The following is a 15841-nucleotide window of genomic DNA, read 5'->3' as shown; positions in this document are numbered from 1 at the left end:
GTACGCGCCTAGTCATTGCGCATGCGCTATGTGCACAGTACACCATAGATCTTGAAACCGATTTCCACTCCAGCTGGGGTGAAATTATTGAACACTAATTTCGTGGGTTTTATCATCGCCTTATTGTTCAGCTTTCTAAGATGAATTTGCATTTTTGATCATTCGTTACTCTAAGTGGGAATATACAAATGATGATTTTTTTGTGTTTCTCCAAGAAAACATGAAGTAAATCATATTCCGCTTATTGATCGCCTGAAGTTTTAGGGTTAATCGGAAGTAGTATCACAGTAGATAGGGTCTCAGGAATTTGTGGACTGCTATCCTAGTTCTGGTCGCTGTTTATGTGGTGGTTCTTTAACAATGGTTTGTAGACGGATGGTATAATGACGCGAGTCATATTTGGACAGAACATGACAATTCTCTACATCCCCGTGCTATTTTGTTTATTTGCAAAAGACTCAACGGTAACGTCACAGTTTCGTTCACGTGTTCCTCACGTGAATATCTCATCTTAATTTCAGAACAGTTTTCACTTTGCGTTTATAGGAGTTAAACATTACAATAACTGCTTAACGTATGATGGAAGGCAATGCTTCATAGCCAAACACTACATAGGGCCCTGAATAACAAGGTACTTGCCAATGCCATCAATCATTTTGTTTCTACAAAAAAGGATCACAGAACTACACAAAGACAAACAAACCAGTATTGATTAATCGCAGAATACATTAGTTTCTATGAACATTTGTTTACAATGTTTGGGGAGTGGGCACAAATGCATCTGAGTCATCTAACCATTGCAATCGTTCACGGTGCTAATGCATTCCGTTTAATTGAAATATATCAGACGGCGAATCATGGCTTTAGTTTTCCATTCAAGTGACACGACATAACACACACACCAAGAGGGATTATTTGCTTTTCGTGGTTGGGAATCAAAGATAAACCACCTAACACACACTGTCGTTTATAATGTACTGTTAGTGTGAATACAGACAAAGTGACCATGGCTGACACTGTGCTGTGGGATATTGTGCTCTGTGATGTTATTTGTTATCGTACACTCGTTAAACATTAAAGCAATGCAACTAACAAATTGGAAGTAGTAGTAGTACTAGTAGAAGAAGAAGAAGAAGAAGAAGAAGAAGAAGGGGAAGAAGAAGAAGCTGGAGCACATTCTTGATGGACTATCGTTAGACTATCAATATTAATCGCAACTAGTTTTTGTGATAAGTGCATGGACGTCAATATCTAGATGAAAGTTTTCTTTTCACATATTAACGAAAATGCTTGAAGACAAAATGAACCATACTGAAGAGATACCAAATCAAAATCAAGTCAAACGGTCCGTTGTTACAGCTTCACTCTTTAAACATTTGCGCGCCATTTCGTGTTTGGGAGGGATCTATCGTAGTGCGAACCCTGGAGAAAAAATGACACGGTGGGACATACTTAAACTGGTGTATGTCATATGTTTTGAAATAGTACTATTGACAAACATTGTGTTCTACATCTTTGCGACCTACAACTATGCAATGGACTTGAGACCAATTACCCGTCTTTTGTCGTTCTTTTTTGTTTTTCTCATATGCTTGTACTTATCATTTGTCTACAGTACCTGTCTATCAAAATCGTTCCAAATCTTGTATGTGCATTGTTGCAAGTACGAAGAACGGTACGGATTCAGCGATGGATTCAAGAAGTGGGTGAAGAAGTTGAGAGCAATCGTTGTTGTCGTTTCTCTATCAATCGCATTATCTACGCTAGTTAAGTACCTCTTGACGGGGGTCTATCCTAATGTAATGAACGATACCTTCCCTTCTAGCACATTCATTGAGCCTGGGAGATCAGTGGGTTTAAGTATTACATTTCTGGGGTACATGTTTATGGAGATGCACTGGAACGGCAATTATATTATTGTAAACATACTTTCGATGCTTTTGTGGCAAGAACTGAACCGTGTTCAAACACAATTCAAGGAGCTTGCAAAAAGTTACCGTGAAGACACTGAATCCAGATTCAATACTTTGGTCATCCATTTTGATGTGATCACGGAAGTGCTCGAGGATATCAGCAACTATGTACAACATTCTATTTTCACGACTGTATTCCTCACTTTGCCTGTGACTTGTGCTATCATATATTCCATTCTATCCAATCAAGTCACTTCTGAAGAACTGATGGTGTACAGTGCAGGGTGTGTGTGGGCCCTTGTATGTGTAGGCTTTGGACTGTTTATTGATGCACTTGTAAATTTGAAGGTAAATGTTTTGTTCTTTTGTATTATAAGATACAGATAATAATGACTATTAACAATTATTTCATTGCAACTGATCTGAATGTGAAAGGAAAACCATAACGATTCTTACCAATTTGCCAAAAAGCACAATGGGTAGTTATTACACATTGTGATACTGATTAATGTCCCAACAACCAGAAGATCTGATGGATAGGACTGTAATATATTTGACAGTAGCTAGATACGAAGTATACCATTATTGCTCTATTTGCAGGCTCATGGTACCCTTCAGTATGTTTGGGGGCTGGATAAAGAACGTTTCTCTGGCAAAGGCTTGCAGAAGGTATCTGGGAAGCTTACACTCTCTGGTTTATCGACTTTCGTGTCATACTTACCTAATGTACTAACACACCATGAAATGTAATGACGTGATACTGAAGGATTAGCAACACATTTCTTTCATGTTAAACTGCTTTATTTTAATATTTATGCTAGTACCACTATTTTGCTAAATCGAACATCAAGGAATCCTTGCCTTGATGATTATATTCATCTGGCGTAGTATAAGTATTTAGTCTTGATTATCACGCCCAGATGCCTATAGATGTTAGGATGTTGCATTATGTGTACAAGGACAACGTCATTGGAGAAAATATTGAAACAAAGCCAACAACATTCAGTATTTATCCATGTGGTCTGCAAGTTGATGGCATAAAGCGATGCAACTCTCAGTGTAGATTCGACTAAAACAGACATAATTAGATCCTTCCCTTTTTTGAAGTTACTTTTGGACATTTTAAAAACTGATTCTGGGACGGAGTATCAAAGAATATCAGGGGCGTACGTAGTGTAAAATAGATTGTTGTTCAATTAATCAAACGCTAGAACAGTTAAAAAGAGACCACTGACCTTGATCAGATCATCAGACCTGAGAATGGAATTTATTTGTCATCGAACGTAACCACAGTTATTTGTGATCTGTAACACAGGTTCTGTAGGTTATAACCACGACAGCAGTTTCTTTAACCGTTCCTCTCTTTTTACATACTTGTTAATATCATTCAGCTAGGTACTTTTGTACAAGGTCAAGGCTATTTTCTCAGACGTGTAATGTATACAAAGGGTTCCTTTCTGTCTTTTATGACACTTATATTACCTGAACCTATCAAAACATATCTATTTGCAGAGGTTTTAAACAGGTTTGAAAGATTCGTTCGTATTGTAGGTGAACCTGTTTGTGTCAAGATTGACGGGAGACAGTATAGGCTACAACATTCACGGCCTCTTCACCATCACCATGCCAACACTCCTTGGGGTGAGTCATTATGTCCATAACAAAAACATGACAATGGCGAGGCACAGCCTACTGATTGGAAGTGTCTTTTACCTCAATGACAGTTTTTCACACAAATATGAATACATGACACCTATTTGCGTTACTATTTTTCATTTTTAATAATCGTGCAGGGTTCTTACTGTTATATATGTCTTTACGAAATAGTCATGATGAAGATGAAACTGAAAGTTGGTTATCGTCTTAGAATAAGAATTCAAGATGACGAAGCGTATGGAATGCTTAAAACCATATTTGTCCTCTATTTCCAGATTGTCGGAACTCTGGTCACCTACATAATTGTGGTCGTACAGTTCAAGCCATCAGGCGCGACGTGTCTGTGCAACTGTTTCAGGAATGTCACAGGGAGTGACATGTAATTGGGAACATCAATTGTAACTTAACAAGAGGACTATTATCATTATTAATACTATGTGATTCTAGGCATTTCGTGAGATCAGGGAAATACTGAATCATCAAACTATTAGGTGAAGATTGGCACTCAACCCCGGCTGTGAGTAACACAACAGTATCCATCTTGTTTTAGAAGCTGCAGTCCAGTCTTATTCTAAAGACCAGACCCTGTAAAGGTCCCGGGGTAGAATAGGCCTTCAGCAACCCATGCTTGCCATAAAAGGCGACTCAGCTTGTCGTAAGAGGCGACTAACGGGATCGGGTGGTCAGACTCGCTGACTTGGTTGGCACATGTCATCGGTTCCCAAATGCGCAGATCAATGCTCATGTTGCTGATCACTGGATTGTCTGGTCCAGACTCGATTATTTACAGACCGCCGCCATATAGCTGTAATATTGCTGAGTGTGGCGTAAAACTAAACTCACTCACTCACTCACTAAAGACCAGAACAAATTCGTTGGCAGATGTTATTCTGGTTGATTTTCAAGAAACCACTGCGATGATAAAAGATATTAAGGTAATGTCTTATGTATATATATATCTTTCTCCGCTTCTAAATGATCAATGAAACTATTTCTCTGTGATTTATGTAAGTTCAGGCAGATATTGTCAGTTCCTCAGACTTGTTGCACGTGTAGAATGAGCAGAAGTGTCGATTATTGCTTCTCCATTTAGTTGCGTTTTGTGCATTTTGTATCAAATATTTTGACTTTTTATGTAACTCTTTTAGTTTCCTTTGTGACGAGTCTATTTAAGTCAAGTACGCTTTAAATTGTGAATATTTTGTTTTCAGTTGCATACAGCCGTAAGTGGGTGAGTGAGTGAGTTGGGCTTTGGTACTATTCCAACATTATCATGACGGGTGACACCAGAAATGAGTTGACGTAACGAGCGAACATTTTAACCACTAAGCTACCCCGCCCTCCCAACATAAAACAGCGAACCATGAAAACTTAATCATTATTTGTGTATTTCGAACTGCCTGTGCCTTAACTTAAAGATATGTTTGATGAACGTTTAGAACAACACAAAACTGAGTAATGAGTGTGGACTTCTAAAGTTTGATTATGCATGTTTTAGGAACTTAAGCAACAAATTATAGACATGACAAATTAACTGAAATATTTAACCTCACAAAATGAAGCATTCGCCTATCATTATCCAGGTAAACCATACGGCAGAGTGATATTCCTTTAATTGTTTTATTATACTTTGTGTAAAGAAATATTCCTGAAGATTTGCTAGAACTAATATAAACACATGCCATGAGGATGATGAGAATGCTGAGCAGAACAAACCTGCCACAATATCACTTAAGAATTATACCATCTTAATCCAATACAAATGATGTAATTAAATATATGATCTTTTAAAATAATGATTGAACAGCAACATTGTTGCTAATATGCCGGCGAAACAATCAACAGCATTGTGACATATTAAGGAACAAGGATATTACAGTCAACGGTATCTTCTTCACAGAAAACAAATACAACCTACGTACAATCAATGAGCCACTTGCAGCGACAAAATCCACAAGCACTGTGCCACACATAAAAGTTTGACCAATATTCTTTCCCTCAACGATGCTGATGGTGATTAGTGTCGACCAATATTCTTGGCCTCGCCTCAAAGATGCTGATGATGATTAGTGTCGTCTATTGTTATCGTCTTAGTTTTAATTACCGAGTTTCATCTCAGATCTTCAGAGAAATGTTTTACGTTCTTGAAAACATATTTTCTGATCCTTATACTTCTGCTTCATCGCTTCCTCAGATGTTCATTGATCTTCTGTTGGCAAGATTCTCTTCTTTCATTTGCCACAGGTCATAGTAAACCACATCCTTTGTGTGATTTTCCCACATACTCACATTAGGTACCTCGCATATGAATTTGAGCCTTCACAAAACTAAAACTGTTGTCTCTTGAACCTTTGTTCAAATTATAAGCGTTGTTTAATATTTGTGATATGACTTTTCGTTTGGATCAGTTTTACAGGGTCAGTCAGACGATTGTTGACTTTTCTGCCGTTGTATTTGGTACTTGTATTGTATGTGGTACTGCTACTATAGTTGTACTGTCATTAAAGTTGCATTGCTATCATATTGTATACAAGTGCTACCATTTTGCTTGCAGCATTTTGTGCTTATTTTTTAAGGAAAGCTCATTTCATAAAACATTTATAAACTGTATACCATTTCCTTGTCTGTTGGGTTTGCACCACGTTTGTGGCAGAAAAATGCCAAATAAACAGAAATCTCAGATTAACTGTTCGTCAGAAGTGGCACGTGAATTATGCATTTGTCCATACCAACTTGTCGTCAATATTTCTTAGCACTGACATGGAAGTAGAAGCTGTCGGGTGACAGACTACCATGTCAGTGTGAGTGTAATAATGTTTGTTGTAACACGTGGGAATATTTGAGCTACACATACATCTGCATTGTTCTGGTTATTCAATTTCCGTCCTCAGCACAATCTTATATACCGAGTCTACCTGTTTCCTTAAAAGTCATATTATCATCTCATCCTACCTGGTACCCATTAACTGCTGGGTGAACAGACACACATTAGGAACAAAATGACTTGCCTAAGGTAACAACACATGTGGTACATGTACTTCACTGCAAGACCTAAGCACTTGGTAGTCCATGCTGCCAAAGCAACTTGCCCTCTGTGTGCTGTACATGGGTTGAGAAGAATTATTATATAAATAAATGTCATGGGACACCAGAAATGGGCTTCACTTACTGTAGCTATGAGGGGAATCGTACCTCGGCCCTCGGCATGACGAGCAAACGCTTTAGCCACAAACTACACTGCCACCCCTATTGCGAAAGTAGCAGAGGCCATCCATTTACGTGCTGGAGTCCAGAGAGGATAGTGAGAAGGCTTGTACAACTATAATAAAAACCAATGCAGGAGACAAGCTCTTTCATTACCCATATGGTGGAACAGTAGTCATGTTACACTTTTAATACATACACTAGTGTACAAATCACTTCACGTGACTCTGCCTGTCGGTGTTTGGCTGAATTCGACAATCACCTCATTACGTCACATGTAGGAACTATTTTTTCAGTCATAAGGTTTGGTACGTCCGTTGATGCAAGATTCTCTTGTTAAAAATCCATTGAAATGTAGATCGTGTTTATTTTAAAAAATAACCCAACCGCTTCATCACTTGTAGTTTTGTTATCCTTACTCCTGTTTTTGATTCGACGTAGGTTTCAATAGCTGTAGGTTATTGTGATTATTTTCTATGAATCACAGTAAACTATAATTCTATGCTGTAGTGAAATCGTCATTTCGCATTTTTGGTTTACTACATAGAAGTGGAAACATCTAATGCACTACATTTGTTGAATGGTAGATCTAATAATTTGTCTTCTTGCTAAATCACACTTGAATGACTAAATACATTTACAGCATATAAAACAATAAAACAACAAAGAAAGATTTGCATTAAGTTCAAGAAGAGCAGCCCCATTGCTACTAGCACTAGCAATACCAGCACTACTTCATTTTAAAAACCATTGGAGATAATGACAGACCAGTGAAGTCTGAAATAGAGTATAACATTTTCTGCGCATACGTAGATTAATTGACTTTCTACACATGCGCACCTGTAACAGAAAAGGGCGACAATGCGATATATATTTTTTCGCGTTGTCGCGTGTCGCGTTTTAGTCAATTTTTACACATCTTAGATAGGGCGACAATGCGACAACGAGAAATGTATATTTTGATCTTGAAAATTGTCGCTATGTCGCGTGTAGCAGTTTGGGGGAAAAGAAAAATATTATTCAAAACGCGACACGCGACATCGCGTCAAATAGTCGAAATGTCGTGCTGTCGCATTGTCGCGCTTTGGTTAATTTTTCCTCATATTTGAGAGGGTGACAACACGACAATGCGACAACTTGACAATGTCGACGTCCCTTCTTGAATTCTAAACATCACAGCTTCGTTCACGTGGCCCTTACGTGAATATCTCATCTTACTTTCAGAACAATTTGTAAACCTGCATTGCAGTCAAACATTTGAGTGTTTAACTTATGGTGGAAGGCAATGCCACATAGCCCAAACTTTATCAGACCAGGGATAACAAGATACTTGTCAATGCCATCATTTTTTTTAAACCGACACCATGGAACTAACACAGAGACAAACAAACCGGTATTGATTAACCGTAGAATGCATTAGATTCTATCACAGTTATTTACAATGCTGGGGAGAGGAAATAAATGCTTTTCGAGTTTACAAACCCATTACGTTTGTGTGAACTGCTTTCAAGTCTAGCAAACATTCAGGGGTCCTAATGCGTTCCATTTGAATGGAGTACATACGCGATGGAACATCACATTAACTTTTTAAAAAAACGGATGCAAGCATTAGAGTGTCTGTGCCTGTGGGAAAAGACACTTTTTTCTGAAAACCCCCATATACACCAGCAGCACTGTTTTTAGGAAGAACATTAGCTGTTCAGGGTCAGTGTCATTGGACGTGTATTGGGACATTGGAAAAACCGGGTTACGACTGGCAGATTCCATTTTGTTCTGGAATATTATCTGTTCTTGTACCCTTAATGAAGTGGAACAAATCATCGTATGTAACCCGTAAATCCCCACTCACTGACATTGACAATCTGGAAACAGCAGAGAAGGAGTAATTTGAAGCGTTGTTGTTTTTCCACTCTTGATGTGACAGTGGTGGAATATTGTTAAAACTATTCTTAATCGCGTCCTGCTTTTGAGATACCTGAGGCGTTAATATCAGGAAGCAAGGTATCGTCGTCATGTGACAGTGACTATTTAGTAGTCTCATTGTACCATCATTTTCAATCGCACCTTGCTTTTGTGATATATGAGGCGTCAATATCTGAAAGCAACATATTTTTACATTTTTAAGAAAATGTTTGCAAAAGTGAAGACCTATTCTGGAGAGATACCAGCTCAAAGTGAAGTCGTGCTGTCCATCGTTACACTCTTCAAAGAAAAAAAGAGAGAAAAGAAACGGAAAATGAAATTCAAAAAAGATAATTTTTCCACACATATGTAAACTCAAAACATTTTTTTAGGGTTGCACATTGTTTCTGGAATATTTTAGAAGAACATGCTTGACCAAAAGCAACCAAAAATGATTTTAGACGGTTTTAGCAATCAGGATTGCCACGATGTGCGTGGATGTCATGCAGCACGAATATCAGACACAATGATTGTTTCTCACGTGCAAAGCATGAGTACAGCATGTGACTATAAAAGACCTGAATGAATGTCACAATTTCATCGACCCATTTTGCAAGTACTGAACACGAAAATGGGACGTCTCAACGCTGCCGATCGAAATCAGGCAATTGGGCGATTGCAAGCTGGCGAATCAAAGAGTGAGGTTGCAGGGATCGTCGATGTTCATCCCAGCACAAAAACTCGATTGTGGGATCGACTTCGTCAAGCAATGACCGTCCAAGATCAGGAAGACCTAGAGTCATCACACCTGCCCAAGATCGGTACATTCGGGTAATCCACCTAGGTGACCGCCATCGTACCACCCGGGACACAACACAAGAACAGTTTGGAGCCCGAAGAGTGTCCGACCAGACAATCAGGAACGTTAACCGTCTCCGAGAAGTAGGAATACGTGCCAAATGTCCAAAAGTTGCCCCCTCCTTGACACGACTACATCGACGTCGACGTAAGATGGTGATGGTGTAACACGGTGCTGCCATGGAACCTGGCAAACTGTTTTAGCGATGAATCCCGTTATCTCCTTAGGCGACGTGATGGTATAGACTGTGTCTACAGACGACGTCATGAACGTTTTGCTCCTAACTGCATCAGACAGGTGGACAGATTCGATGAAGAGTGTTATGGTGTGGGGTGCGATCTCATACACCTGCAGCTCGGAACTTGTGCTCGTTCAAGGCAATCTGACGGTCAATCGATACATCGACCAGATTCTCCGTCCGCATGTCCTTCACCTTATTGAGTGTCAACGGCAGCTCTTTCAACAGGGCAACGCACGGTCCCACACTACACGTGCCAACGTGGACTACTGCCAATAACAACATCAATACCCTCTCCTGGCCCTTCAGATCCCGGGGTCTAAACCCAACCGAACCGACGTCGTAATCCACGACAGAATCTTCAACAGTTGTTCCACATACATGAGGAATGGAGAAGGATTCCACAACAAAACATCCAGCGACTGATTCGATCTGTACCCACAAAGTGTCAGGCAGTGGTAGAAGCTGGAGGTGGTCATACGAGGTACTGACTTCAACCCACCTGGTGGACAGCAGTGATGACTGTGATGACTGTGATGACTCATGAAATATGGACAAGACAGCAATGCATTGCTCCATAAAATTTCATTCATGCATCTTTGTTTTCTGCTGATCTACACATCCTTGAATAACACCAAATTTTCATTGATATTTAAGTTTTGCGTTTCTCTTTTTGAAGAGTGTATATATTATTGTATATCACGTAATTACCGCGCCCTTATCATCAACAGACACCAGTCCACGACACCCTCCAACTGATCATTAGATCAACCCTTAGCTATAAATATATCTTTATGAATGCACAATACCATTTATATTGTTGAATCTGATGTTATATTCGGGATTACACTTTCATTGTAACCGGTAGATTATGGTGTTTTCTTCGGTGGAGGTCCATCCGAGATTCGACTCCATTATCTCATATTCAATTGTCGAACTTCCATTTTTTGTGTTCCTTTTGATGCTAGTAGCAGTAATTTGTTCAAATTTAGTTCAAACTTTCTTCCAAGGTAAACATAATTATAATAGACGCAAACATCACATTTAGCTTCAGAACCAAGTACCGTCAAGAAATTGTATAGCGTAACACTGGGAACCAAAACATTGGTCATCTATGTAAAAATATCTAACAATGCCTATTGTAAAATTAGGTAAATGCTTATAATGTAAATAAAGAGCATTTGGATTGTAGGAAGCCAATCAAATCGTATGTTTGTAACAGCGAGATATTCAAGTCACGCTATTTGGTTAGCTGATACGACGTCTTTGACGTCTGATGACGCGCCCGTAACGTTATTTAAACCAAAAAGGCAGCCTCTAAATAGTTGTCTTGCCTGTTAATTTTTACCACTGTTGAGCAGCCACTGAGGCAGGATGACGTCAACGTCACAGGGTTTGACCACTGCCCACATGATCGCCTTCACCATGCCCACTAGCACAAACATCCTGTGTGTTATTGAGAAGCTGTTAGTGGCTTGGACCGAACATGCTGAACCTGTGGTGCTTGACAGCCATGATGCTTTGGTTGTGTCGGTTAATCGCCCCTCAACATTCAGTAAATATTCATTCTTGTCATCAGTGCAGTCTTGCTGGAAGTCTTCTTTGAGTGACAATTCCTGACTTGACGTATGTGCAAGAATCTGAATCCAAACGTCACACTCATTACATAGATGAGTTGTTATCCATAATGCCTGTCTGTATTGACTGGGCGTCTTAAAGTTCTTCCTACTTCCTGTTTGTGTCAAGGATGATGGGAGAGAGCATCGGCCACAACATTCATGGCCTCTTCACCATTACCGTGCCAGTGCTCCTTGGAGTAAGTTGTAATGGCTATACTAAAATGTGAATGTAACGAGAAATAAAGCAATGATATAATTTAAAGATATGAGGAATTTCAAATGATATTCTTCGAATTCATTTCAGCATTTACTAGCATGAAATATCTACATATATTATAGACGTTTAATGAAATGTTATTATAAATGCTATATTTTAAAACTAGTGCCTTTTTTCGTTCACGTATTTCTCACCTTGCTATCATGACGAACCACAAACAGAAAATTGTATCGGAACAGTTTTACACGTTTAATGCGAAGGAACGTTTACCATTTTGCAAATTGATACATAAAACTTTACCTAAATTTGAAATTTAAGAAAAATCGAAATAAAATTCGTAAAAACAAAAATGTCATCCATTTTCAGATCGTAGGAACACTGGTTACCTACGCAATTGTCGTTGTTCAGTTCAAGTCATCAGACTCGTCGAGTCAGTGCAATTGTTTCAGGAATTTCACAGGGAGTGATATGTGAATTAGAGCACTGTTGGTTCACAAAGAGAAGGCGTTTACAGTCACTAACCCTAGTGTGTGGTCCGATCCCTATCTGGAGATGAAGGGGAATACTCTGAAGATGCATTAACATCACCTCACATGTCATCACATCACGTCCATCAGGGCTGACACTTTTGTGCTTACTCGTGCATACTTGCCCCATTCATAACGGAGTTAAGCACCAATCAAAGGTGTAGCCGAGGCCTTCAGACCTCATGCTGACTCGACCAGTGCAACAACGACCAATTAATCAACAATAGCCTACTACAGCAGGGAGACTCTGATTGTCATTGGTGAATAGTGTTCAAGGTCACATCTTAAAACAACTGCCAAGGGATCTGACAACTTCAACATGTGAATGATCTTAGAATTTGAATTAAGAAAGCGAACCAGAACAAAAAGAAAATCTTGCCGAAAGATACCGAAACGAATTAAAATGATTCAAATAGTGTTTGGGAGTGATGGTGGCACTGTTAACTTTAACAAGTTCATCCCGCAAGATTTCCATGTCAGTCAGGCAAAAGCAAGAATTTGGAACTTTCTCATCTGATAAAGGAAATTGCTGGGTTTTTTTGCTGACATTTTTTTCTCATTGACACATGGCTCCGAGAAAAAGGTGAAAAGCGCTGAGCTGACGACCCCTAAACATAGAGATAGAATGTACTCGTTGAGAAGTACAATCAGGTAAACACTATTTTGCCTAGTGATGTAAATATTCACTATGCTAATAATAGTCACTGTTCACTACGATGATAGTCAACGCTCAAATACAAAGAAGACGAAAAATTTTCTCAAACAACATAGTTTGTGTCAGTATGTTGACGCTCCAACCTATAAAGGAGACCATGGTCCTACGAAAGTAGTTCCTTGGTGTCTTCAGTCGGTGTGCAGGATATACAACGGTCCGATCACTTTATGGTTTCTATGATCTGAGTACAGACAAACCACAGTGTCAGACTATCAAACGATCCTGTCATACTCTGAAGTCTATTGAACTGCTAATGATGCGATTCGAAAAGATCTTGTCGACTCTGACTTTCTCCAAGACCCTCCGGATGATGTAAACCAACAGTTAGATAAACATGCTCCATCAGTTCCGAAGGAGATCACTGTCAGATCAGGGACTCGTTGGTACAAAGAGGAGGTTCTCTGAGCCAAGCGGAAACGCAGAGCTGCAGAGAGAAAATGGCGGAAGAGTAACCATTAAAAGTTTTATAAAGTCTGAGCGGAACTCTTGTGGTAGGGCGTTTGGGAGAGCCAAATCTAGTAGCTGTACTAAATCACTGTCCGACAGCTGAAAATGACATTGTGTCTACTCGATCCAATGGCAACTCGTCTCCTTGATGACTGTTTGGAGACTCTTCTCCCAGGTATCACGAAACTGATCAACATGGGCTTAGTTAATGGTGTCTTTCCAGATGTTCCAGCAAGCTGTGGTAAAGCCTTGTCTTCAGAAAGACAATTTGGATATCAGTACTCATAAATCATAGACCTGTCTTCTGCCTTCTTTCCTCTCCGAGACCCTTGAACATTCAATTGAAGCTAGACTCAGATCCTACATTTCTTCCAATGATTTTCTTCCAATGCAAATTCTGAATGACCTTAGATGCCATGAGGATTTGTGTAATATGTCACTTCTCCCCTTGCTTGATCTCTCAGCGGTGTTCGACATGGTCAATAGGAGCTCCTTGGGCGTCTTTAGGACGATTATTACACACAAGTGGATGCATTGGCCTGCTTCTATTCACGTCTGAGCACAAGCTAGAGGAGTCAATCTGGTCTTGTCTGAGAGTGGCAAATTCTCTTCAGTCTATTGTCTTGACCACACAAGAAGTAAGAGACATCCTATTATCAACTGGTATTTCCAAAGCCATTAGACCAGACAAAATAGGCAACAGATTTATCAAAATAGTTGTTCCATCTCATTTTATCCCTCTCACTAATCTATTCAATTTATCATTAGAATATTGTACATTTCCAACAATGTGGCAGTAAGCTACTGGTATTCCTATCCATATAAAGGTAGTGTTAATGAATGTAAAAATTACAGACCGGTAGCACTTACCAGCTGTTTGTCAAAGGTATTTGAAAAAAGTGCTTTTAAACATGTGTTTAACGTTTTTTTCTCGATAATAATGCACTGACCAATGTAGAGCTATGATTCATGCCTGGGGATGATACTATATATGTTATTGTTGACAATCATGTACTTACTGCCGCTTCCCTAAATGATGACTTAAACAAGATCCAGGTAAGACTGAAGTTGTTTTATTCACTCGCAGAAGTACCCTTTAACATTCTCCATTTTCAAGACTTAAAATGCAAGGAGTAGACATTACAGAAACACTTAGGAGTAGCCTTACAATCGGATTGTAACTGGGACTCACACACATTTAGATGCTCCGTGGACGATTTGTGGGGCAGTTAGAGGACCACATCACGACTTAATTTATTAGGAAACAAACTCCACGCACCTAGTTGACCGTAGACGAAAAAGCATACTATCATTAATTTACAAAATGGTTCATCGAATCACACCAGTTTATTTAACTGACCCACTAGCTGAAAAAGTATCACAATTAAGTGACTATAAATTGAGAAATAGTAATAACATTCAAACTAGAAGATGTCGTAGTGATATGTACAGGAATTCGATTTTTACCGGATACAATAACACAATGGAATGAACTGAAACTGATGAGATTGAAACTATATGTCAGCTGTAAATCTATTACAATCATCAAAACGCTTAATTGTAATATATTTGATAAAAAAAAACTTTAGTACACGTTTGTGCCAAATTGGAAGACAGACTCACAAAGACAGAAGATTGTCTTTAGTGCATGAGCATACATCCAGGGATGGACTTCAAACATACAAGAAGAACTGAAACAGTATTTCAGAATCAGAATCATATGTGTGGTGGCCTACAATTGACAATGATTGTGAAACATGTGTCCAATACTGTCGTCCATGTCAGGAAAATCAAAACCAGAAGTCATCTGCGCCATTATATCCTTTGGAATTTCAATCACGACCATGGCAGCGTGTACATGCTGACTTCGCTGGACCTCATTACACATGTATCACATTACAACAGCTCCTTACCACCCATCTTCCAATGAATTAGCAGAGAGAGCTATCGGAACTGTCAAACAAGGTTGAAAGACTACAGAAGGAGATTGTTTGCTCACAAAGCTACAGAGATTTCTCTTTCACTATAGGGTTACTCATCAAACCACTACAGGCATTCCCCCAGCTCAGCTCTTGATGAAGCGGAAACTGAGGTCCAGGTTAGACTTAATGTTCCCAGATTTCAAGGCTCGAATGGGTAAAGCACAGAGACAAGTGACATCGAATCGCAGTTTTCTCATTTACAGCAGGTGATCCAGTTTATGTCAGAATTTGATTTTGGACCAGGTCCAAAGTGGTTATCTTGTGTAGTGGAAGTAGTGGCTGGACCCCTGTCTTATGTGATTTGTATGGTTGGACATAAGCTTGCTCGACGACATATTGATCACATCCACATGAGATCTGTTTCTTTCAACAGTGATGAACCCTAGGCTGTTGAGAACCTTCCAAATGACGGGTATTTACAGGACTTGCCAGGCATGAGTAAGGATCAAGTTACTCCGGGAACTCCTGTTACCGTTACATCAAACTTTGGTGACAATGATATCGATGCTATCGGAGACTGAGGTTACGCGACCTGCTCCAGGTCTTCACCGATCAACCCGTA

General features: G+C 39.4%; 1 protein-coding gene across 1 annotated transcript; it reads left to right on the top strand.

Annotated features, from left to right (window-relative positions):
* The first annotated feature begins 1236 nt into the window (after positions 1 to 1236).
* Positions 1237 to 3952, top strand: LOC137282574 (uncharacterized). The gene is made up of 4 exons (XM_067814350.1): positions 1237 to 2261; positions 2514 to 2582; positions 3465 to 3554; positions 3845 to 3952. Exons 1-4 carry the CDS (start codon positions 1287 to 1289, stop codon positions 3950 to 3952), a joined length of 1242 nt encoding a protein of 413 aa, XP_067670451.1. The 5' UTR covers positions 1237 to 1286.
* Positions 3953 to 15841: the final 11889 nt, after the last annotated feature.

This window comes from Haliotis asinina, chromosome 1 (assembly GCF_037392515.1).
Source record: "Haliotis asinina isolate JCU_RB_2024 chromosome 1, JCU_Hal_asi_v2, whole genome shotgun sequence".
Lineage (NCBI taxonomy): Eukaryota > Metazoa > Mollusca > Gastropoda > Lepetellida > Haliotidae > Haliotis > Haliotis asinina.
This window is presented reverse-complemented; position numbering and strand designations above follow the sequence as displayed.